General features: G+C 36.7%; 1 protein-coding gene across 7 annotated transcripts in view; it reads right to left on the reverse strand.

Moving 5' to 3' along the window:
* The window catches only part of Cnc (NFE2 like bZIP transcription factor cap-n-collar), a 292,479-nt gene that overhangs the window by 165,960 nt on the left and 98,739 nt on the right, over positions 1-27,780 (reverse strand). For all 7 annotated transcript variants that reach the window (XM_076789362.1, XM_076789359.1, XM_076789360.1 and 4 more), the window contains one exon: positions 7,431-7,595. In XM_076789362.1, coding sequence (XP_076645477.1) covers positions 7,431-7,595 — 165 coding nt within the window. The remainder of the gene's footprint in view (positions 1-7,430; positions 7,596-27,780) is intronic.

A 27,780-nucleotide genomic window follows, 5' to 3' on the forward strand; every position in this document is an offset into this window, starting at 1 on the left:
GAAGCTATAAATATTACCTTTTTACCTATTAAATTTTATTCAACTATCTCTAATGATTCAGAAGTTATTATTTTAGGGACCCAAAATGTCATTTTTGCTCACTGTGCGCACCCTCTCCGAGACATCAGAAGACAAAATCAAAAAGGTCATACATGATAACTAGACCGCGGATCTTTATGCAAAATAATAATTGTCTGTATCAATTGCAAGACGCAGGAGCCAAGTATAAGGACCTTTCTTTAATTATTCTAATAAATTGAAAATAATGTACTGATATTATCAAATTAAATTAATCTGTTCATCTACCAAAAGTACACCATAAATGTATGAAATCTGTAGTCTAGTGCTAACAATACTCTAGATCAAACGAAACGTACGAGTTCCGGTGTGAAAGTAGCGTCCAGTGCGAAGGGACCTAACCCTTATACCTAACCCTGAGCTCTAGCGAGATCACTAAACCGCGGATCTTTATGCAAAATAAAAATTTGTTAGGTCAGTTGCAGGCAACAGAAGCTGCATAGACAATTATTTCTTGTGTTAATAATTTTAATAAATTTTAGCAAAATTTTGTACTTCTGTTATCAGTAGATGTGATGCATTTATGACAAAAATAAACAGGTAGAATACAAAATAATGTGGACGCTAAAATAGTTTAAGGATATTATTATATTCTTCACGACTTTTTAATATTATTAACACTATTGATTGCCTAACAATCATTTCCTAAAAATCCCAAAAACTCGAAGTTTAGTTATTCTAACGGAAACTGGAGAGCTCGAGCTTGTCACAGTGATTGCTTCTGAAATTCTTTTGGATAGTATAAATATGAATAAACTATACAGGGAAATGTAGGGAAGGATCAGGCTGGACGATATACAGTAAATTCTTGATATACATGTATGTATGTCTGCAACATAGGTCTTGATGTCTTTTATCGGCTAGAAGACACTATTCTTAGATCCGCGCTGAACGTAGAAATGGACAGCGATGCTCGCCGCCGAAGCCTCGGTCGCCGAGGAGTATAAACAATTTCGTCCTATACTCTACATGTCAAAGTTACAGCGACGAATGCCGTCCAGGAGATCCTGCTATTTTTTTATGCAGTGCCGAATGTAGAAAAGGACAGCAAAGCTAGAGCGGCCTCGGTCGCCGAGGAGGGTAAACATAACACGGGTCGGGTATATCGGTGTGAGACCAGGAAACCACTACTAATCCAATAACAAAACTTGTTTATTTTTCATTTTTTTGGTGTACTTGCACCAACATATTCGTGGCATTTTTCTAATGAAAATGATACCAAATACGATATAATTCCGATGATATTTACGTACTTCTTGGCCCCTCACTGGGTATATCCCGCGGTAGTGGATATAATTCCGCGACATTTATCAGCCATGCCTCGGTGACATATGCATATATAGAGAATTCACTGTAGTGAGTGGGAGGAGAGATGAAAATGTCGAAGCGTTGCTTGAGAAGTTGAGAAAAAAGAGAAAAAAGGGAGCATAAATCTAACCAAACTTAAACCAACGGTAACAGAATAGGAAATGGTGCAATAACGAGGGTGAGAATAGAGTAGGTCAGAGTAGGAATGAGTGAGATAGAGAGATAGAGATAGAGAGAGAGAGAGAGAGAGAGAGAGAGAGAGAGAGAGAGAGAGAGAGAGAGAGAGAAGGAATGAGCCGAATGTGTGGATAATATAGTTTTGTAAATATAGGATATTGTAAACCGAGCCCAATTCTTGGTTGTGAGGCTGAATAAAGCAATATATTATTAGTATTAAATATGAATCAACTTCAGTTTAAGCTACTATACAGTATTACAAGAAAAATTAATTTTTTAAGATAGACGAAGAAGCTTCTCTTTTAGCTTCTGTTCCTTAAAATTTCTAAATATGCATATGATAAATAATATAGTCTTCCCCTAATCACTGCAACCGTGAAGCAAATTGTACAGTAAGGGTTCAATGCAATATGTATAACTATAAGTAACTTTTTGACTGGTCCTCGCACACTCTACAGACGATTATGACGAAAACCCTGGAGAATGAATCAACTTTCCTTCACCCCTTGAAAGAAAGGGTCGTCGGGCTTTCACGGAGCAAACCCGGTCCCGGCTATCTCGAAATTACGTTTCGAAAACAATGGTTGTCAATACGCGGTGAAAGAAGTTAGGGTAACACGTAGGACAGGTGACTAGAGTACCCTTTGTTCTCGGGCTGTTCTCGCGAACTACGCCCGTGTGGATCGGCGTGTTCGGTCTCGATCGGGATGCGTCGCGCCGCGCCGTTCACAAAGGTGGAACCCGCTGGAACAATGCGATCTTCGAGGAGGAAGAATCCGAGAGACGAAGCGGGCAGATAGCGACGCGGAAAAAGAAGGAAGGAACACACCGACTACCGAAGGTCCGGGAGAAGAACGGAGAAAACGAGGAGAGGGACCCCGGAGGAGACGGAGAATGGAAGAGAGAAAGAACGTCGAGAAGTCTGATGGGCTACCCGCCCAGAACGGCGGTGCAACGTCATTGTCGGGTGACCATACTATGGACGAGCTCTCATAGCCTCGAATCTCCTGGATCCTTAAATGCTCTTCGTGTGCCCATCGACCGAAACGTGCCGCCCGAAGGAAATCGACGTTCAACGATTTTTTCGTCGCGTCGCGTCGCACAATAGAAACCCAACGAAACCAGTCGCCTCGGAATCGTACACACAACTCTTCCCTCAAAGAATGCTAGATCGTTCACGATTTACCGATCATCGGAGAATGTCTAGATTACACAAAAACATCTTGCTATAATTTCTACCGATTTCGAAGTACAGTGTTTTCTCGATATATGTCGATAGAAGGTACTATTCTTGGATACACTGCCGAACGTATAAAAGGACAGCGAAGCTCGAGTGGCCTCGAGTCATGGCTCTTGACGGGGTGTACCTCGCGGCAGTAGGGACAGTCCCAGACTTTCATCAGCTAGATATTTGAGACATATATCGGGACAAGACTGTACTAAATGATTGCAAAAATTCGTATCTGATTTTCAAAGACCCCAAAACCTTCTTTGAAGACCTACCACGCAGACTGTGTAAAAAATATTGTCAAACGTTGGGAGATGACTGGTAACGTGTGTTGTATTTTCAAATCGAGCACGAACTTTTACGAACATCCAATAGAGCAGAATTGTTCAAGTTATTTTATAAAATAAAAATTAACGAAGTACTTATTACTTCAAGATTTTTTCCAAAAAACTTCTGAGGGATAAAAAAAGCATTTTCTATGGCATAGTAGTGGTAATAGTAGTAGTAGCCTAACAGCTAAAAATTGGACTTGATTTACAGCATCCCATACTTACAAACTATCTTGTCCATGCATTCGGTTTATTCTCTCTCTCTCTCTCTCTCTCTCTCTCTCTCTCTCTCTCTCTCTCAATCTTTCTCTGTCATTCAGTTACTTATCATTCCTACTTTGTCCTACTCTAGTATTACCCTACTTATTGCATCCTCTGCTATTCTCCCATATTTTTTAAGGATTCTTCTACAGACTCTTCACGGTTGCTCAGGCGTACAAGACAGCGTTCAAAAAAGAGCTGTGCTTGAGAGAATACGATAACAATCGAAGATTTAAAAGTATCCTCGCGTACGAGGAATTATGCGAAAGACAAGATCGAAAGCCGATAGTTCGAGGTTTAAAGCGCCAGCTGAGATCCTATCCAAAGGCGCGTAGGATGGTTCCCTCTAGCCGCCTAATCTCTTTGGTGTCTACCGAACATGGCTCCCACGAGTTCTGCGGGATTATACCTTCAACTGATCTGCGTTTGACCGATTACTACAACGGAAGCCACATACGGAAGCTCGATACGAATTAGAAGATGCTCGCGTTCGGGAAACCAGTATCGATTCAGACAGGGCCCTGAACACTAGACTGCGGATTTTATGCAGTTATGTAAAAAGTCAATAGCTATAATTTAAAACAGTAAAAACATTAAAAGAATTAAAAAGTGCTATTACACTATCTTCAACCTATTAAACACATTAAGAAGGAAAATAAATGTTTAGTTCACTCCACTTTCTTGCAATTCATATGGAAAATTTTTATTTTGCATAAAAATCCGCAGTCTACTTAACACGTATAATACTTAGCGGCCACAACGATTAAAGCAGATTAATATCAAAGCTCTTTATTGAATGAAACAAAGACTGAGATGTTAAGTTTTATAATTACTAAACTGCAGTTTTTATGCATTTATAATAAAAATAAATAGGTACGATTGAAACCAGTAAATCGATTGAAAGAATTTCAATCGATGCACCCAATTTTTATTTTACATAAAAATCTATTAATATCAAAATCTCCTAGATTAATCTATTACTCTTTCAATCTTGTCTAGTTTTTTTACTTATTTCCTTGTTTCAAAAAACTGCCAGTTTTCTATTCTCTTTGTTGTGATTTTTCTGCTTTCATTGTGTTCCATACGAAATAGACATTTTAGTAAAAACATTCATTGCTGCTACAAAATAAAATTTCAGTTTGTAAAAATTGTGCTGTTCATCGCACGTATAACTTCTTAAACTCTCTTTAGTTCTGTACATATTTAACACTAAACGTGACTATACTATTTTATAACAATAACAAAATTGAATTTATACACATACCATTTTCATTATGATAGGTGCTTTGATTTATCAGAAAAGTTCGCAAAAAATTTCTCATGAAAGACATTCAGACATTTCCGTAAAAGACACTTCTACATATAATTTCATTAATTGTGAAACAAAAAGGAACAGAGAAGTCGTTTCTACCCGTTCAATAGTGTTAATTTGTGAATTACGTTTTTTTTCGAAATTCCAAAGAGATGAGCATTATTAACTGAACATTTATGAACATTTATAACTTAATTATTGTTGATAAGTATTATTAACGGGATGACCGAGTAGGAGTATTTCACGAGCACGAACCACAAGATTTTTGTACGAGTCCGAATAGTCGATCCAGAGATTGTAAAGAGATAGCCACCCCGAGTGCCGAATTCTTCTGTTAGCCAAGCGAGTGGCGTCACCTTTGTTTAATGCCTCACCGTCGACTTCACGAATCGATATCGATCTATCGACACGGATCGCTTGCTTCTCATGGCCATGTCTCTCATACCCGAGAGTATTAATATGATCAAATCCTGATGTTTTTCTTTGTTCGTTACTGCCGATCAACGAAGCTCTTGATTCGGACAAGTGCTACGGGCATTGGGTTGTCCGGAAAGTTTCAAGACTTTTTCGAAATTTAGACTTTGGTCCTTTTTGCTCTTTAAATCGACATATAAAAAACTTTTCTGTTCTTCAAAGATTATTGTCAAAGTTAACATTAAATCTTCTTCTCGATCAAACGTCGAACAATAGTACAGAAGCTTGAAGATCACCCCCGGTTTCTCCAAAAATATTGTAAATACAAAAAATTAACATATTCTATTATATTAAATACAAAAGATAGTGACAGCTATTTCTTTTTCAGTTCTCTCCATGTGTGCTCCTTACAAATAACTGATGCTGCACCAATAATGTTCAGCAGTAAATTAAGACGCATACAATCAGCATCTATCAAATTATTTCAGTGCCCATGATATGTAAGTGCAAAATCAGTATATTATATAAATTATCCACAAAGAGTGCAGCCAGATAAGGAAGTCAAAAGTGCCCCTAAACCAAATTGAATTTACAATTTTTTCCGTAATTTCTTTTATCCTCTTCAATTAAAAATTTTGTAAAAATCAGGCATATTTTAACTATTAGAATGAACATCTACGAATTTTTTCAGAATTGAAAAAATATAGATGTTGTCGTCATATAGGGTTGAAAATTGGCACAATGTACCTTCTTTGGATACGCTATCGAATGGCCTATTACAAGTTAAATTTGTTTTGGGGGCACTTTTGACCTCCTTATCTGGCTACACCCTCTAAGACATTACAGAAAATATTTCAATTTCAATTAACCTACTAATATGTATCTACCTAATTATAATATTGATAGACTGCAGATCTCCATGCAAAATTAAAATTTTCTGTCAATTTCAAAAATGAAAATTGTTAAATAGAATATTCTTCTTTTCTTGAATACGAGAAATAATAACATAGAGTGGAAATAATATATCAACATTCTTAAATTCTTTTAATTTTCTTACTATTTTAAATTTCACCTAGGTACTTAATTTTGTCATAAATGCACAAAATTCACAGTCTATATACTAATGTTGAACAATTTATAGTGTGTAAATGAAAGATCGAACGTCGGATCAATGTATGAGATGTGTAACACGAAATGAAAATTTAAGGGGCACTTGTTAGAGGAATATCTACATTGCATTTACCAGCATGTGAAAGCTGAAAGTGGCCGACACTTCATAAACAATAAATCGTTAATTATGAATCGTAGTCTGTACACGGAAGAAAGCGTCTCAATACTCGGAGTCACTTCACGATTTGTATCGATCCTTTGTTTTCAAATGGCGGTTGTACGGCGCCACTCCAAATTACTATAAGCACAACTGAAAATAATTCTAACAGCGGTGAGTTTGAATGAGTATACATGCGTAAAGTGCTCAATTTTCATCCGCCCTATTCGTATGTAAATATTAAAGTGACTATATAATTATTCAATTTAATGTTTATAACTCAGAGAATGTATTTATTTATCGAGAAATAAATGCTTTCATCCCCTTAGTGAAAAAATGTGTACTTTTTGTTGGGAATATTTTTCTGAAAACATCTTTCCCAGTTCCAAATTTTTCGAATCAACGCTGAACTGTTATCACTATGTTTCGATTTATATGTTACTTATACTAGAAAAAACACTCGAATTTGACGTTTGTCCATTCACTACCATCTCATTTATAAATAATTGATTATCTGTCAATCTTATTCCTCTCGAACAATTATTTCTGCCTTTATATTTATAATACAATGAATACCGTTTGGTATAATTTTTTGTCAATCAATTTGCAAGGAAACTTGAACTGTTATGAAATTGGACATTTCACATGCAATATTCAGTCGACCTTCAGTCAATCATTAACTTCGAATAACAGATGACTGACCACGAAGTTAACGAAAAGTATTATTAAATAGGACTTAATAGAAAAACATTGATTGGAAAAAACATTTTCTTTTAAATCAAGGAAACCGTATACAGTCGTAATGGTAAAAGAAGATCAACGAGATTGTGCATACAGAAATCAAGTATGATTAGAAAATACTAGAACATTGTATGCAGACAAAATGGTATAAAATGAAAAAAAAAGTACCGTGTACAGTCGAAATGATTCTGGATTGAATAACAGTTTTTGTGCACAAATGGTTTCAACTGCGTATGATTAATATGATTGAGGATTGTGGTGTTAGAAAAAAAAAAAAATGGTGAAAAGAATCATAGCAGATCCAATTTTACAAACCTTCTCCTCGTTCGCATTGATGGCTTCCAGGGCTTTCAGTTTCTCGATGTCATCCTCCGTACCTTTTTCCGATGTGGACGCTTTTTTCGTGGTGGCAGTTGGCTCCACCAATGTGAAACCGAGATCCACATCTTGCTTCCAGAGCACCTCGATTAGGTCCATGTCCTGAAAATAGAGGGGCTTTCTTAAGGACCTTTCACAAAAAGGAATTACACAAACGCGACGCAGTATAGTAATGAAACGAATATCTCCTAATATTGAAATGTAGTGCGCGAATTTCTTAACAAAATTCTTAGGTTGACGAATTCGAAAACGTCTCTGATTCCTTAACTCTCGAAACATATTTTTACAATGCTTTATTATTATTACAGGGAGAGATGAAATTATTAAAACCACAGTATGATAATGCAGTTTATAGTGTTGTTGTTATACAGGGTGTCCCAAAATGTTGTACTTCCTTGAATGGGGTGACTCCTGAGGTCATTTCAAGTATCTTTCTACTTTGTGGAAATGTTCTCCACGGCTTCGTTAACGGGATATTAACGCAATACACCGACCAATCAGAGCGCGGATACAGCAGGCGGATTCTGACTCAGCCAATGCCAACGCCACGCTCAGCGGGAGCTGTCGCTGAGCCCGATCCCTCTGCTATAGTCGCTCTCTGATTGGTCCATATTTTTCGTTAATAACTCGTTAATGAAGCCGCGAAGAATATTTTCGCAAAGGAAAGTTACTTCGAATGACCTCAAGAATCACCCCTTCCAAGTACAACATTTTTGGGACACCTTGTATTTGCAATGTAATCTTTCACAAAGTAATAAGAATTTAGTCTAGCTATATTTTCATTTAAAACTGGATTATTTCAATGTGACCTTGTCAATTTATGCAAGTGGCTCTAATAATTTAATGGCCCACTTCATGATGTCGAGTGTTTTAATGCAAATTAATAGGACACATTTGCCCCATTTAGAAACGGCCAAATTCAAATAACATTAAAAAGTTAATGCATCATATTTGTTAAGATTTGGTTTCTTTTTCTTTTTTTAATAAATCCATCTGGTCCTGAAAGGGTCCATGCTGATCCAAATAAGCTCAGAAGCTCATTAAAACTCGATGACAATCGAGCTTTTAAACATTAAATTTGCCCGCTATAAGCGCACGAAAACTGCAGTCTAACTTTCAGTCGTTCAACGCGCGAATACTTTAAAAAATAAACGAACTGTAGTTCGGTTTTGTTTGTTCATAGCCGTTTTTCTTATTGGCGCATAGTTAATAAGTTTCGGTCTCGATCGTTGTTCGAAGTCAGAATCACGATCCATGAGAGACAATTTTTGTTACGGGCCGAGATGTCGCTCGTTGGGGAGTTTCATCGGACGAGTGTGTACAAAAGTGCATGATTAATGATGGCTGAGTATCGATGCATCTCGAAATAGAGGAGATCGAAAGGAGAAGAAAGAACCTGGGAAAAGGGATCAATCACGTGACGAGGCACAATCGTCGAGGCAGCTGGCCCCGTAGCTTTTAATTGAGTCAATTTTGCCGAGTATTCGTATTCAGCCTCGTTAACTAATCTACAGATTTTCTTCGCTAATTTAAATCTTGGTATTATTACAGGGCCGCGTACGGTGCACGGCGAACTGCGCAATTTCGTAGATTTTGCAAGCAATTAGATTTCTGCCTTCGATAAAACACAGGTGGGTTAGCAGGAAAACCAGGTGTGCAACGTTGGAAGCCTAAAAGAAATAGGTGAATCCGATAACTAGACTGCGAATCTTTACGCAAAATAGAAACTTTCCAATGAAATTGTGGGGAAGTGAAATTAATGATCATTTAATCTTTTAATAATCTTAATAAGTTTATAATAATGTAACGACATACTGAGTTTACTCTACAATATATGTCCTAAATTCCTAACCGATAAAAGTCCCAGAACTATCCCCACTGCAGCGGGGTATACCCCGTGAGGGGCCAAGAAGCTCGAGACCTCGGTCGCCTCTAAAGCTTCGCTGTCCTTTTCTACGTTCGGCATGGATCAAAGAATAGTATCTCCTGGCCGATACATGTCTCCGGCTAGACCCGTATTTTGGACATATATCGAGTAAAGAGTGTACTTAAATTCGTTTAATGTCCTCACAGTTTTGTATTTTTCCTACTCATTTTTGTCATAAATACATAAAATCCGCAGTCTACTGATAAGTAGAGTGCGGATCTTTATGCAAAATAAAAATTATTCGCATCGATTGTGATATAGAGGAATTTATCTCCCCTTTAACAGTTTCAATAGATTGTTAGTAACGCATCGATATTATTCAATTCTTTTAATCCTTCTAGTATCTGAAATTACCACTTTGCCACTTTTACCGATAACCTATTTCGCTTGTGGGTAATTGAAGACCTTGATGTGAAAGCGGGCAAGTCCAGATTTGGACAATTGTTTAATTCTTACCACAAACAATCAGCAACATATGAAAGCATGTAAAACTTCAATAACTACAATAGAAAACCAAGATATTTGTAACGATTATGCAGCAATGCCTTAACAGTGACATACGTATACAAAATAAAAAATTTGGGTAATTTAAACAGTAATAATTTTTTAACTCAACAACGTTGAAAAATGCGAAAATGATGGTTTATTAAAGACGAGACTTCCCTTTTCGCTGAAAAAAATGATTTTAAACCGTTATTGAAATTGAACGAAGTACCTATAAAAAAGTCGTATGGTACATTGTAAGTAATTTGGTAATGAATAATGTGTACAAATTTTAAGATACACTGATAAAGAGTTCCGAAAATCTACAGGGCGCAGTATCGAAAAACATAGCTCCCGGGAAAACACGATTAAAAGGTCACATTTTCAATTTCACATCATTTATTTCACACTGCAATGCAGTCATTTAATGGTTTTATGACCCTTTTGTAACAGAAATTATAACAGTTTGATATACCGACGATTTGCGAAAAATCTGAAATTTAATATGCCAATAATTCTTAGAGTCACAATTATACACAATGGCAACCAGTAAACTGTCTATACTATTTGTTTTTCAATCTTGGTAAACCCATGACCATTCATATGACTTGTACCGGTTATAGTGAAGGAATTATGACTGATAACTTCTTCGCCTGACATGGTCCCACTTGATTACCATTAAAGTCATTACCGTTAGCACGCTACGCTGGAACAATTGTGTAGATAAGGTGCCATTATTTTAACCTTTTTTAAGAATGATAAAAATGTCTTTGTCAAGATTTGGCATGACTTTAGATGTATACACGAATAAATGAATTTATTCGTGAAACATGTATACTTATGGTCTTATGTTTTAAAAATGTTTAGAAACAAAATTTGAAGCACAATACATAATATATCACATCGTGGATGTAGGTCCATGAAAAATATATTAACTCAAAAGCTTCTTTGATCAAATGTAGCAAAAAATGCTGGAGGGTAGGTGAGAGAGCCTGTATGTATATCTGGTCAAAACAGCAAACATTCCAGTACCCTAATCGAAGATCCACACAAATATACATACAAGGTGTCCAAAAATGTTGTATTTCCTTGGAAGGGGTGATTCCTGACGTTATTTGAAGTAACTTTTTCCTTTGCGAAAATGTTCTCCGCGGCTTTGTTAAAGGAGTTATTAACGAAAAACGCGAACCAATCGGAGCACAGGTACCGTTGAGCGCGACGTTAGCATTGATCGAGCCGAAATCCGTCCGCAATAACCGCGCTCTGATTGGTCCGTGTTTTTCGTTGATAACTCTTTAACAAAGCCGCGGTGAACATTTTCGCAAAGGAAATAATTACTTCAAATGATCTCAGGAGTCCCCTCTTTCAAGGAAGTGCAACATTTTTGGAACACCCTGTATATCCAGAAATAATGAACATAATGACTGTAACCGTAAAATAAATAGTAGTTGCAAGGGGTTGAGCGAGGTTCGAAATGTTCGACAAGAAAGAAAAAGTATTCTGTGAAATCGGTGAACACGCGCGTAGGGTAAAGAGTCGGGGAGGACTCAGTTGGCGTGCAAATCATTAATCTCTGTGCATCGTTATCGGCGATCGGAAATTTTAACACGGCGCTTCGGAACCCACGGGTAACAGATATGTTTCTGCATCACGCTCGATCACGGACGCGCCTTTGAAAATTTCTTCACCGAGCGTGTAATTTGATGCGGCGAACGAAATGGAGGACGCCGCGTCGCGCGCCGCCGAGAAGGAGAAACGCGCAGCGTGGGTGTACATAGGGGGACGGCCATATTGGAGAGACACAGCGGGACGCCCGCCGCGCCCACAACTGTATCTCTCTCTCTCTCTCTCTCTCTCTCTCTCTCTCTCTCTCTCTCTCTCTCTCTCTCCATTTCTCTTTCTCTCTTTTTCTCTCGCAATCAGCTCCGACTCCTCTCGTTCGATACGTGTGTCTCACCAGGCACCGGTTGCACACGGTCCAATGATATCGACGCCTTTAATTTTTATTCGATTAGCCACACGCCAAGATAAAGCCGGCGAACAGACTGCGAGAATCTTATTGAACGAATGGCTTTCCAGCTGGCACATTCTTCACTGATCCTCCGTTGTATGCTTTCACCGATTTAACAGTGAATCCTAACGATCCTAACGTTTCAGAGAGGATCATTGATATTAATGATGCGAGACGTTTGATGGGTAAAACTGTTAACACAGTCGAACCTCGGTAAATCGTAATTTAACAGCAAAGCCGAAAGCATCGAGTTGTAGACATTTTTTAAATCACAATTTTCGTTCAGGAAGGTTCGATACATCAAACTTCAGTGTGCAATATCCACGAAATTATACAGGGTGTCCCAAAAATATTGTACTTCCTTGAAAGGGGTTATTCCTGACGTCATTTTTTTTTTTATTGAGGAAATCTTATAAGAGATTTATTACAACATTTGGAACAAACAAAATCGAAGTACACAGAACGAAAGACTCAAGCACACTAAAACTAAGGGTATACAGTTTTTTTTTAAAGAAAGACAGTACAGTGTTTACTCGATACATGTCCAAGACACGTGTCTGAATTCCGACTTGGCCAATCCCAACGCCACACTTAGCGGAATCTGTCGCCGAGCTGGAATAACTCCTTAACAAAGACGTAGAGAATATTTTCGCAAAGGAAAAAGTTCTTTCAAATAACCTCAAGAATCAACCGTTTCAAGGAAATACAATATTTTTGGGACACCCTGTATAGGTACCTGCACTCATATCAGAGACTTCAAGGAAAGTCAACAGGCACAGATACAGTTCCGCTGATCGAAGAGGCCAACATGAACCGAGAGAAAAGCATGAAAAAGTGAGATCGAAATATCAGAGGATCAGCAATTACATGCTCGTAATGATCGGATGTGCGTTATCTAATATCGCTCGGCTCTTCAATCGTCGGCTTCGACGCGTCGCGTATGAATTTCTAAAGCTCGAAGTAGAACAACAATGCCAATACCAACGTTTCGTGGTTTTATCTTGATTGGTAATCTTGGAAAACATATTCGCGCTCGATTGTTTCTCCGACGCAGCGTAACAGGTGCCGATTATCTCTCGCTGGTCTCGGATCGATCTGTCTTCCTAACAGAAACGATTTCGCTTCTACCAAGACACGAGCCGATGACTGGTACGATTCGTTGCTCGCTGCGCCGAATGTCGATCGCATAACACCGCGCGATAATGTAATTAGCCCACATTGTCGCCGATGACAACAAATAAGATCCACTTTCGAAATAATGGAGCGATCCTTTAAAGAGTTACTCACGTTGTTCGATCAATCGATTAATCCAAGGGTATACAGTGTTTATTCTATATATATATGTGTCCCAAATGCCTAGCCGATAAAAGTCGCAGAACTATCCCCACTGCCGCGGGGTATACCCCGTGAGGGACTTCAGCGTGAATCAAATAATAGTATCTCTTGGCCGATATACTATGTATGTTCTTGGCAAGACCCACGATTTGGACGTACGTATATCGGGTAAACACTGGAACTGTTCCGAGCATCCCACACCGAGTACATTTTTTTAATTTGTTGTGGCACGAGCAGATCAAATTCTTTATTTTTTTATCTACGTCAATACGATAGTATGGAATATTCATGTTACCAGTTTCAATTTTATACGTTCGGTATATTTTATCTAGATAAACAAAATGAAATTAATTTTATGCGGGTCGTTATTTATAATTATAACGCATAGCATAATATTTGGAGAACTTGTAACTTGTCTGTGATAATATTTCTTTTTCATTCGTTAGTAGCGATCATATTAAACGAATCGAGTTTTTAAAAGTTACAAATATATTTACAAAGATTCTTTTATTCCATGTGCGAGTCCTTCAGTAGTCCTGAACGAATCGTATTCTTTTCTTATTTTGAAACTACCTTCTTAAATTTTTATGAACATTCTGAAAGTATTGTGTATAGTATTATACATTATAATTACATATTTGTAAATTTTATTGCACAATGCATAGAATAATACGTAGGGAACAACGTCTTACAAAATGTACGAAAGATAGGCTTACAGTTATAGAAGACACTGATAAAGCGAGTACGCTTGGACATTTTAAAAATAAATGGAATAAGAGGGAAGATTGATTGTGCAAGGCAGTGGTCAGCGGCTGGGAGATGTGTCTTACTGGTAATAAGTAATCTTTACAAATTTGTGGGTAATCTCATTATGGCATAACGCCACCTTTGCCTCTCTTTGAGCGGCGAAGGCGCGGCGGTTGTGCGTCGAATCCTTTACAGAACACCGCACTTCTCGGCTAGTGAACTTGTCAGGGGTGTATTTACCTGACTACGAACGATAAATAGGCCTAATGGTGGTTCTACCGTTAGGTTGACCAGGTAATATCCTCAATTTTCACGCTACCCTTTCGGTCCCAGACAACAATCTACCGACAACTCGAACCACTCTTTTACAAAACATTGAAAGGACCTGCTGAAATTTTAGAATTTTCCAGTTTCTACATCGCACTGCGGCTCGAATATCATATACCAGCTGAACAATATTAATTTTCACACACACACACACACCTAGTTAATTTCGGTAGAAATCATTTTGGAAAGGTAAAAAATAGCGGTATTTGATTTTTTGAACTGTATCCCCACCTTGAAAAATCTGAACAAAATTATATGTTAACAACTATAACGAGATGCTAAAACTGTAAAAATATAAATTTAGTATCTCATAACTTCTACAAGAAATCGGCATTTCAAAAGTTTTTTATTCTTTAAAATTCTATTTCGAAGCTAAAAATTCTGAAAAAATTCGTAGATGTGCATTCTAATAGCGAAAATGTGCCTGATTTTTTCAGAATTTTCAATCGAAGGGATAAGAGAAATTACGGAAAAACCTGATTTTCTTTGTCACCCCGTTACTACCTACCATGTCGGCATAATAGTTGAAACTTGGCACAAAGTATTCTTTTTGGATACCCTATCGAATGGCCAATTATTCAATATATCATATATTGCAAACTCAATTTGGTCTAGGTGCACTTTTGACCTCCTTGTCCTACTACACACTTTTCTGTAAAAATTTATTACATCTAAGCATCTAAATATCTGAGAATCACATACAGCGAAATAGTCACGATCTGTATTTTTTATCTGTATTCAAAGTTTTATTCGAAGCAATACGTTTTAATGTAACTACTGGTTTATTTCAGTTAACTACAGCTTTGTTAAACTAGTGCGTAGCGAGTGATCACTTTAAATGGAAAACTTTCGTACAAACTCTTTCAGCGCTGCTTGTAAAGTAATAACTCTGCAGTAAAGAAAAGGAAGGTACCATGGCGAATGATGTTCCGCAAATCCTGCCCCCTTGTTCATAAATTATTTAGTATTCGGGAGAAGTTACAAGTGGCTTTGAACATTTTGCGGTAGACCAACATGGACACTGACCGCTAATGGGTCCCACGAGACCGCGTCTGAGAAATTTCTTCTTCTCCAGGAAAGGTCCGAAAATACATTTTTCTACGATGCTCAGTCATTCGATGAATGTATTGCGCATTAATACTTACTGGAACGAAAATGATTTTTCGAGACAGAAAGGAAATACATTTCTATTTAGTCCTTGGTATCATTGTGTTTCCGACGGTCCGTAGCAGTTTCCATTGTTGATTTTCTGATTGCTAGGCAACTAGAAAATTTGGTTTTTAAACGTACAGTGTAAAGTGTAAACTTTATGTGCTACATTCAGATATTCATTCTATTTCAAATTCTGAGCATTAATTTTGTATTGCTATCGCCTTTGGATTATATTTGATAAAATGATACCAACTGAGGGTTGAAATTTACATTATACACCCTTGCACTATAAAAGAGATAATAATTACAAATAAATCTTGACAACTTGAAAGCCACCACGAGACTGCAATTTTGTTCGAAATCTCTGTAAATTGAAATGTGAATTTTCTTGGATTTCCTTGGAACTTGCTACGTCTAAAATTAAAAATGACAGATCTCTACGTCATTGTGAAATACCATTGAGTCAGTGACTGATCGCTAGACTGCGGCTCTTTATGCAAAATAAGAATTGTCTGCATCAATTCTAAGATACAGGCCCCACGTAAACATCTATTCATTTCTTCATAATTTTACAGAGTTCAAAACAATTTTTAAACATTTTTAAATTCGTTAAATTTTGAAAAGTTAGAACAATTAGTTTACTACATTATGTGAAAAAGAAATTTTTAAAAAATTACAATTGGTCGGAATTGTGGGGAAAATACAAAAATTTGTTTTTAACAACTTTTTTAAATGAGCCTATATTGAAAATTTTGAAAATACAGCTTGTATATACTAATAATGGTTAAATATGGTGAAAATTGCAGTTCTTCACGATCTTGGCGCCTAACAGTAATAAATCTGAAGATCCTTAAATCTTTCTATACTTGTTGTTTCTTTTCTCCGCATCAACCGATTAGAATGAACTTTTTTGAAAATGTATTATAACTTACACATACCTACGAAACATTTTAAATTTTCAATTCAGATAAAGGAAGCTCTAAAAAGCAACCTTCAAAATGTTCTCCGCGATTCTGATCAGTTGCAATTTATTTAAAAAGTTTTTTTCACGTCACCTAGTACCCTAGTCCTTCTGACATCTCAAAAAAGATTCGAGTTATTTGATGCAATTTTAAAAAAGTTATTGTCTTTGTCAAGGTGTCCGAATATTACCGTGACAGATTGACACACTACACATTGTTCTCCAAATCGTACGTATGTACATAGCCTGCGTGAAAAAAGTACTTCCATACATTTAAACGAATAAATAAGTAATGGATAACATAGAAGTACCGATAACAATATTAAGAGGCGATTTGTGAATTACGAGTTTATCTTTGTAAGTTGATTTAGAAGCATTTAGTAAGTGCAACTGTCAAATTTAAGATAAACGCTATCAAAATTTGTTTCAACCATAAGGTGGATATTTCATATTAATCGTAGATATAATGACACAAATTCCTTTAAATAACCGCTTTATCAAAACTTGGTACTACATGCTGTAGCTTTAAGTTAAACGTTGTTCAAAAGCAAACTAATCTCATGATGCAATAACATTAATACATACATTAATCTCAGGCTTGTTTGATTAAAAATTTATCTTATCATTTTATTGATATAGTGCATGCTGATCATGAACCAAGAACTTCGAATTACTACTCTTCTTTTATACACTGTTGATTAGGGTGGGCCTTATTTTTCAACTATGAAATTTTGCGCACGCCGCCCCCTAAATTTGTTCTTTTTCATGAAAAAATGATGTACATAAAATTTTAGATTGATTGGATGTCGGGAAGACGTAGTACATCGAATGCGAAGTTTTGAAGTAATAACTACACGATAAATATAAAGAGTACACTGAAAATTTAAGTTAAATATTTTATATCTCCAAAAATATCATAATTCCTGACGTGTATTCAAGTACAAATTTACTTTGTACGAATTAAGATTATTTCACACTAATTGGCCTGTCCAATTTCTGTCCGCCACCTCCCAGCTAACAAGTTCATTTTCACGAAGCGTAATTGTACCGGCGAGAACGACGCGTTCCAATTGTTAATTGTTCATAGTTTTGCGGGGTGTTTTTGAGGAAACACAATTAATCTTCAGGACCTAACATTCTTACATTTAAGCGGTTTCAAGGATTCTGGTCTGAAATAAATACATTTAATTTTAGATTGGAAGTTGAAGATAAAGTAGTTAAAGGGTCACTCGACAACGCATCCGAAGTAATACAGTTTTCATCGTACAATTTCGAAGTGAAACAACCACGCGAAGACTATCAAGAGTTTCTTGACCCTAGTAATCATTTTTCTTAACGGAACCGTTCCACAGTTGTCCTTTCAAGCATCAGGAGCATCATAATCGATGGATGGCGAAGGTTATACAGTTTTTACCCGATATATGTCCCAAGTATCTAACTGATAAAAGTCCCAGGACGATCCCCACTGCCGCAGGGTATGTATACCCTGTAAGGGCCACCAAAGTTCGAGTGGCCTCGGTCGCCTAGGCGTATAAACATACTATGGATCGACTATATCGGTGTGAAACCAGGAGTCCACTACTAATCCAACAACAAAACTTCTTTATTTTTCATTATTTTTTATAGTACTTTCACCAACATGCGGACAGTGTATCAAAGAATAGTATCTTCTAGCCGATATAGATATGTACGTCCCTGGCCAGACCCGTGTTTCGGATATAAAGCGAGAAGACACTGTATATTCATTAAAAATATTCTGATTTAGAGATCAATTTACATTATCAAAGGATAAAGAAAATGGAATATGTCAGATTCGTATTTTTGTCACTAAATTGTATTTACAAGCATAGTTCCAAGCTCCAATTGCTGCAGAAGCTCCAAGACGAGACCATGATTTTTGAAAAAATCTATACGCGTATAGTGCCATTAATGTAACTCGCGTAGCACTAAGGAAATTTTGTAATCATTTGTGGTATCTAACACCCGGAACTGTAGCGCTAGCCTTTTTTCACCCCAATATTCCGCATCATATAAAAAAACAAATGGTTGTAGCTATAGAGAGTGCTTAGAGAATGTAACTTAGTACGTTGGTAGCAACATTGCAGCCTTCGTTTCTAAAAAAACTTTACATTTTTTAAAAAGATTTTCAATTTCCCTAAATTTTATGAATAAGGAACCCTCAGAATAGCAATTTGATCTCAGTTACAACGTAGGCTTAAATACAGTACCTAATTTAGCTGCAATTAATGATTCGGCAAATCGAAGATTCAAACTTATGCAACAATTTAACGATGTTTCGATGTTATGATAACGAAATGAAGAAGACAAACAATTTATAATGCAAACTGTATCAAACTACAGAAAGCGCTATCCTGGCGTATAAAAGACTATATTAATGAAAAATTTGTGAAATGTTTTTAGAATTGTTGCGTCGTATGTATTAAAAAGTATTTAAACTCAATACCTTTGTTTTCTTTTCTTCGTCTTTATATGGTGTAATTTTCACCACATACGGTTAAAATATCTCTGATTAAATATAACATATTGATGTCGAACATTAATCTCTCTACTTTTTCAATTAATATAAGGACACACCTAAAGGAATTGGTACTTCCAATAAAATACGGAAAAATTCAATATGATGCATAATCATGCACACTAAAGTATTAGTCTTTTTTCAATTTCCTTTTATTTCTACAGAACATTGCGAGGTACATAAATTACCAGTTAATGATGAAATTGGTTATTTAGACGCAATGATAGCAAACAAATAATGGCACAAAAATAATAATCATAAGATATTATTCTAGTATCCATGTAGATCATGTGCCAATGAGAACATTGACAAAAAAAAATCTGAGTGACAAATTATTCATAACTTATTAACAGAAGAAATACATATGTGAATGCCTATACAGCTTCTATCTCTTACAATCGATTGATACAAAGTTTCTATTTTGAAAACTTTTGGCAAAACCGAAAATCGTCTTGATTCTGACAAATATCGTGTAAGTATTTTGTAATGATAAAAGATAGAGCATGTAGACGCACGATTTTTTAAAATATGCACAGGATTAGGAAGAGAATGTTGCTCTGACTAACAGTGATGTTTACTGTTTTCTACCGTTCTCTACCAAATTCTGAAAATGACATAATAATATGCAATATTATTAATATAAAATTGCGTTGATTTCAAGCAACAGGAGTTATTCGTTCAGTCTTTTGATATTTTCACTGTTTTGTATTTCGCCTACTTATTTTCCTGATAAATGCATAAAATCCGCAGTCTATCCGTAGGTGATAATTATTAAAAAGAATTGCGGTTTTTTGAGCTGCGTCTCTTTCGTCGCAAGAATGCGATACGATCCTTAGAAAGGACAACGGTCCCCGGAGATGGTTCGTTTGGAAACCGTCCCGTTAGCTGATTTCAAACATAAATTGCTCCGGGTTTAATTAAAAAATTATGGAACTTTCTAAAGGCAGAGTGCGCGGCTGGTCGAGAGAGTAGCTTCAAAAGCATAAAGCATTAATTTCCTGATTTTAATTAATGCGTCGTGCACGCAACCGTACAATAATGGCGGCTGAACCTTAGTGTGCGGAGGGGATAAAGAAGGAGAGGGGAAAGCAGGAGGCGCAGCTAAAAGGGGAATTTGATTAATGATCCTGCAGGATCTGGGACGCGAGGAGAGAGGGAGGAAGCGTATCCTGGGGACGCCTGTCTTGCCGCAGAGCACAGATCACTAACAGAACATACCACCACTCTACGCCGCACATTTTTCAGATTTTTCTAGAATACCCTTTGTACGCGAACACATTGGCGTTTAAACAAGAAAACCTTTTAAACAATTTATTCTCTCCGCTTATGCGCTGCTGCGAGGTACCATATTTTATCATTGAAATAACAATTACTTAAATTGAAAATATGGCATACTAAAATTCATATGATCGTGTTAAATGGTGAAAAAGGAAGTTGTTAAAACTTGCGTACCAGCATTTTATGAATGATAGAAAGTTTTGAAAATTCTAGATTTTTGTGAATACCTCGTCAAACTTCTATTACGAAGAGAAAGACAAAATCGATCACGATATTTTTTAACCATTAATCAATCTGTTAATCTCTCGGTGAAGAACAGCACTCGAAAGGAGCTTTGAAAACGTGTTAAAAAGTGCTACTATATAGACCGATTTCTTCCATGTTGAAAAAAGTATCTGCATCTAATAACAAAACTGTTAATGCAACAGACTGATAATGTTATCTTTATTACTTTAACAGTTAACTACCGAACAATCCAATAAGACCAAAGTGACTTAGTTAATAAAGTTGAAGCTGTAACATTGCTTGAAATCATCAGTTTGTTTATATGACATTTGTAGATTACGTATAATTTTCGCCAAAGCCATTCAAAATTCTGTTGTTTTATTTTTGGTAATGAGATCTCATCGTGTAAATTTTTGTGTTTATAAGTTGTTCTATGAAAATGTTCTATCAAGATCTCCCATAAGGAAACACCAGCTTATCAAATGTTTGAAGAGAATTATACAAAACTGTGATGACTAGACTGCGGTTTTTATGCGTTTATGACAAAACTGAAGACATTAACAAAATCAAAGAGAACTATGATGCCATTTTCGGCTTACTAAACTTATTAAAAGGAAGAGTACATTTTTATTCAATTTCTGCTGCTTACAGTTGACTTGGAAAATTTTTGTTTTGCTTAAAAATCCGCAGTCTAGTGATGACTATACATACCATAAATGATTAGCAAGACTGTTATTTTAACCCTTTGCACTCGAAGCCATTTCGAATTAAAAATCGGGCACGTTCCAGTACGTCCATTTTTATTTCGTCCATATGAAATCGAATGTACGCGCACCTTAATTAGACTTTTAGAAATTGATTAAACTCCAAGAAATTGGTAGTAATTGTTCTGACTATAGTAATGTTTAGTTGCGCTTCAGAGGAGCAGTCGAGCGCAGAGGGTTGAAATATAACCACCTTTATTTCGAAATCGGGCACGAACTTTTGCAATCGATTCTTCGATGTAGAAACCGAACAGTTTAGAGCAATAACTCTAATCAAGCAGTGCGCAATAGATCGGAAAAACAACGATTCCTACGAAGTTATACGACCACTAAAAAAAATCCGATGTTACAAAGCGATCCGCGTTTTGTCAACAATCCGTTCGACGAGGAGTGAAAAAGAGAAGCCCCTATCAACGGAAAAGGATGTTGGTAGGAAGATCGATCGTGCACGAGGACTCGTGAAAAATAGTTCCGCCACTGTCGATGTCGGCTGGAGCCAAAGCAGCCCCTATCTCGTGTCCCATCGACGTATCATCAATGTAATTCGTATAATGTAACCACGCAACTCGAACCGGAGAAAGGAGACTCGTGGAAGGAGGGGAGAAATAATCGTGAGGAGAAAGAAGAGTAGAAGAAGAAGAAGAAATAGCAGAAGAGGAAGAAGGAAACGAAGACAGGAGGAGAAGCGAGGATTGGGCAGGAACAGGGCGAAAAGAGAAGAGCAGAATAGAATGGTGAGGGTATGGGGAGGAGAAGGTAGGGCGATGCGTATTTATGTTGTGGGATATATCAGAGGCAAGCAGTCAGGGGCGGTGCGTGTACAAAGGGAACGCCGACGGTGCCCGTCACGATCGTTCACCCCAACAGGGGCGTAACTCTCTTGGTTTCTCTCTGCCAGTTTCTTTCCCTCCCTCCTGGAACCCCTGGAACTACGATATATCCAAGGCGTACTGCCAAGCCCACGTATTATGTATTCACCGCATTTTATTCGTACGGTGAAAATCCGCGGGCACGTCGCACACTGGTCCAGACCGAAGAATTGACTGTTCGTTTGATAAAAAAGCAACTTGCTCATATGGATGTTTATCGAATGTATATTGCTTTCTAAAAGCCCATGACATTCGAAAACGGTGACATGAACGAGATTTGTTAAAAATTATGATGAAAACAAGCATTTAAAAGTCAACACTTTATGAATCCTATTTTTCACCGAAAAAATTATTTTCATTTAACATTATGTGTCCAATTTTTGTTTTAAATGAATAGCATTTGTCTACATTGAGAGTACATCTTGTGTACTAAGATTTAATATTTATAATTTATTGAAATAACAATGCTCAGTAAACTAAAGAGAATCTTCAATGTTTTCTAACATCGGTAAAGGATATCTTTTGAGTTCCATATAGTTTTGCACTGTAACAAAGTGCATTAGTTTGAGTGCAATTTTCTCTATCAAGAAAATTCTCTACCACATCCAATCCGGCCCAGGTACACAAGTTATTATTGTTTACTATAAAGGGCCTCTGTGACCGGAACCGCGCGGAGCGTTAAGGCGTTCTTAAGGTTATGATATGATTCTTTTAAGATAAGACGGCCAAATAATCGCAAGTTAGATAAAAAAACACATTATTTCCAGAATTAAAGATTATTTTGTTATTTCAAAACCTGGTAACAGCTAAGGTCAAACCTGAAAGTCGAGGGTAAAAAACATTTTTCATGAATATCTTGGAAACTACTGTAGATAGAAGAATGGTATATATGGCAAAGATGTGTGTCTTTTTGTAAGAAATACACCTGTGAAGACAGATTTCAAATATCACTATTTATTTGAATAATATACTAAATATCATTCATTATTTGCATGTTATCGCAATTTTTCGAGTATTTCCGGTACTCTAACAAGAAAACGTTTCCAACAAAAATTAATCAGTAATTACTCTCCTCTCCAGAAAATTCAATATAAAAAATAAAAAATTTTTTTTTTAAATATAAAATTAATGTCACCTTGATTCTTCAATTGTCACTATATATTTTTTACTTAATAATGTTATAGTTGACGTCGAGACGAATCCAATGACCTACTTTACTATGGCTTTAAGTCTTGAACCAATGCTAAAATCTTTGTGAACAGGTAATTCCTTGATTTGGACCACTGCACAGTGCGGACAAATAGCCAAGTATAGTCGGCACTTCCCTAAATTTGGTTACTAATGTATGCAGGGTGGGGCACTATAAACAGGTCACCTGAATAACTCGTTTGCTTTTGAAGATAGAAGAAAATGCATCAGACCAAAACTTGATATCGAGGCGCTCGTAATCTGATGTTATTAATTTTTTTACAGGTGGAGACGTTAGAGAGATATGAAGGTCAACTCTGGTTTTTTAAATGGAACGGTATGGTTTTTTATTTACATTCTGATAGTGTGTTTCAAGACGAATACAATGACCTATTATGAAGGTCATTCAAGGTCACACAAGGGCAGCTGCAATAGAAAATGAAGTGTCTCAAAGCATTCGTCGAACACTACGACGATTTACATGTAACATGTTATTTACGTATTCACTGCTACTTCAAGTGTTCAAAATGACGACCTTGCACACGGAGACATAATCTAAAACGTTGCAATACTGATGATACTGCCTGACAAATTTCAATTGCATCTAAAGAGCAAGCTCCTTATACGTTCTTGCATATCAACTGCGGTTGTTGGTTTTTCGCGGTACACTTGTTCCTTCAATTTTCCCCAAAAATAAAAATCTAGTGGTGTCAGGTCTGGGGAACGTGCTGGCCATTTATTACTTCCTGATCGACCAATCCAACGACCAATTCCTGTCAAATTCCCTTCAAATGTCCTGTTCAGTAATTCTGTAACATTTCGTGCTGAATGAGCAGGGCGTCCGTCTTGTTGGGACCACACGGACTGTCGCATGTCCAGTGAAATGTCCTTTAACAATTCTGACAAAACGTCTTTTAAGATTCTCTCGTGTTTATGACTATTTAGCGTGCCATCAATGAAATATGGACCAATTATTTTATTATGAAGAAGGCCGCACCAGACGTTGACAGACCAAGGTCTCTACTGACCAGTAATGCATGTTATGTTCATAGGATTATCTACTGACCAGTAATGCATGTTATGTTCGTGGTTTGTAAATGTGGCATCATCCGTAAACAAAATTTTATTCAAGAACATTTGATCGTCTTGCAGTTTTCGTAGGCCCCATTCGCAAAAGTGTAAACGTTTTTGAAAATCATTTTCACTTAATTGTTGATGTAGTGAAATGTGGAATGGGTGGTTAACTTTAAGTATTCAAAAAATACTTCATCGACTGATGCTACTCTCGTGTTCAAGTTGCCAACATGTAGATTTTGTATTACACTTGCTAAAATGTTTATCCGTGTTTCCATCATCAGTTGCTTTTTTGGCTCGATTGAAACTTTTTTATAATGTTTGCAAAAACAGAAAGTGAAGGACTATTACGATCGGAAAATCTTTCACTATACACGCGTACCGCTTTCCTCATAATTCTATGACATTCACCATAAATGATAACCATTTCCACTTTCTCTGCTATTGTGTAACGCATTCTTGAAAATTGAACACTCAGATTCAACATTATAAAGCTGTACTCTAGTCGGTAGTCAAACTACTAATAACATTTCTGGATACGGGTAAGCATACAATGTGATTGTATGTTTATATTTATGTTCTGTGACCCATATCAATACTTACAAGAACGGTATGCCAACAACCAGAGAACACACAAGAGTATTGCAGTTGACCTTGCGTGACCTTGAATGACCTTCGTAATAGGTCATTGTATTCGTTTTGAATCACACTATCATAGAATATACTCGAATCGCTTCTCGTTGCCGGAATATCGGCCGCGGAAAGGCATTGCGTGGTTTAGCTACAGGAAGACGCAAGAAACTCTGTTCAGAAACTCTGACAAACAGTAGCAGGCAACTGCATCTCGGACAGCACACGGGAGTCGTTCTGATTGCATGAGAAGCGCGGAATTGGGAGCTTCCTGTAGCCCGGACTACAGGACTACTGTGTTTAATCGATATATGTCCAAAACGCGGGTCTAGCCAGGTACATATATCGGCCAGGAGATACTATTCTTTGATCCATGCTGAACGTAGAAAAAGACAGCAGTGAAAATAGGAAATAATTAAAAATAAGGTAGTTTTGTTATTATTTGTTATTGGTTTAGTAGCGGTCTCCTGGTCTCACACCCATATACACGACCCGTAATTATGTTACACTCCTCGGCGACCGATGTCTCTCGAGCTTCATGGCTCTTCACGGAGTATGCCTAGCCGACAAAAGTCCCAGAACTATCCCCACTGCTGCGGGGTATATCCTGTGAGGGGCCATGAACCGAGGCCTCTAGAGCTTCGCTGTCCTTTCCTACGTTCGGCGTGGATGAAATATCTCCGGGTCGATATATGTCCCTAGCTAGACCCGTGTTTTGGACATATGTTTAGGACATGAAACTATGCATTGGAAGTGAGGAATAGACTGACCACTTTACTCATTCAAATATTATTATTTATTTATTAATTCTTTTAACTAGATGGTTTATATAGCAAATATGATATTGTTACATGTATCTTGGATATTACATAGTTTACATATTCTTAAGGAACATTGTTTAAGAAAATTATGAATTATTTTCAGGCCTTCTACATACATACAGTTTTCTTTCGATATGTATAAAACGACGAAGTTTTTTTCTCACCAAGAAAATCTCTAACTCTTTTGAAGTAGGGCTGTTACTTTGCTTCGAAGGTCGAAGATTTCGAAGCTTTGAAGCTTCGATTGCAGAAAATTCGAACCTTCGATCCTTCGAAACTTCGAACCTTCGATTCGTTTCCAGTTAACGGATAAAAGGAATTTTTCATAATTTGTTCCTATATTCACCATCTGAATTATTTCAATAATTTATTGTTAAAATAACTTATTAAATAAATAAATTTTCACAATATGTTTCTATATTCATTATTTGAATTATTTCAATAATTTATTGTTCAAATAACTGTTTAGACAATGTACACGTATTTACATACTTGTACATTCTTTAAATAATTATTTTAACAATGAAATATTGAAATAATTCACATAATGTATGTAGAAACAAAATATGAAAATTTATTCATTTAAACCATTATTTTAACAACAAATAATTGAAATAATTCAAATAATGAATATAGAAACAAATTGTAACAATTTATTTATTTAAACAATTATTTCATCAGTGAACTATCGAAATGATAATTCAAATAATAAATATATTATCTTAACAATAAATTATTGAAATAATTCAGATGGTGAATATAGAAACAAATTATGAAAATTTATTCCTTTTATCCGTTAACTGGAAACGAATCGAAGGTTCGAAGTTTCGAAGTGTCGAAGTGTCGAAGCTTCGGAAAAGTAACAGCCCTATTTTGAAGTCTAATCTCTACTTCTTTTGAAGTTGTCCACTCGACACCACTTAGTGCCAGAACGAGAGGGTATCTCATACTCTATCCTTTTCCAATAACGAAAAATATCTCAGCTCAGCCGACCACTCCATGGTCTGCCGGACAAATTTATGGGACCCATAAACTCTCGACCCACTCAAGAATAATGTCAAGCCGAGTCAGTGTCGCCAGATGATGGGAGGGAGCACGAATCGAGGGGAAAAAGTTGTGACACAGACACGACAAAGACGGAACGGGTCACGTGACAGGGTCGCGGCGAAAGAGTGGGTAACAGCGCGGTAGAAGGGGAAATTAGAGTGGGGGAAAAAGTCTTGATCTGGCAACACTGAGCCGAATAGGCACCCTCATCCACAATACGGCGGAAGCCGTCCCGAGCCATGGTCTTATATCGAACGAAAACTTATCAGGATTGCTTGAGAAGGAAGTAATACAGAAAGGAAAGCAGCATTTGCTTTTGAGGAGCTTTGTTTGTATTATATTCGTTCTCATAATCTGGACATTGCCATATGACATGGTTCAGGTCTTAAAATTCTGAAATTATCGGACAGCGGATTCAGTTATACATGAACAGAATTTTACTGAATATGATTGACTTATTATACGTATATCAACAAACTAGAGGCAATCTATCGATATACGACACAATCAGTATCTCATAAAAAAGTCTCATAAAAAAATAATTACTAATAAAAAAGTTCAAGTTTTGATTTAAAGGCCTGAGCTCGCGCCAGTCTTTCATCTTTCCCGAACGCTTCGACTTCTCCGCTGTGACTTTGACAGATAATTCATAGGAGACACGAATTACGACGTGTTTACCGACCGCGTATGGCTGTTAGTGGCAGTAGACTATCGCTGTCCTTTTCTACGTTCGGCATTTAATCAAAGAAGAATAGTGCCCCGACCGTATATCAAATGAGTGCCATTGTACTGTAAATACCGAAGGATAGATATTGAAGCATAGGTACACAGGACAGATATTATGGATAGATATTGAAGGATAGATGCAAAACATATTCGTTCATAGCATTGCGTAGCAGAACTTGCGATGCG

This window comes from Halictus rubicundus, chromosome 6, assembly GCF_050948215.1.
Source record: "Halictus rubicundus isolate RS-2024b chromosome 6, iyHalRubi1_principal, whole genome shotgun sequence".
NCBI classification, from domain to species: domain Eukaryota; kingdom Metazoa; phylum Arthropoda; class Insecta; order Hymenoptera; family Halictidae; genus Halictus; species Halictus rubicundus.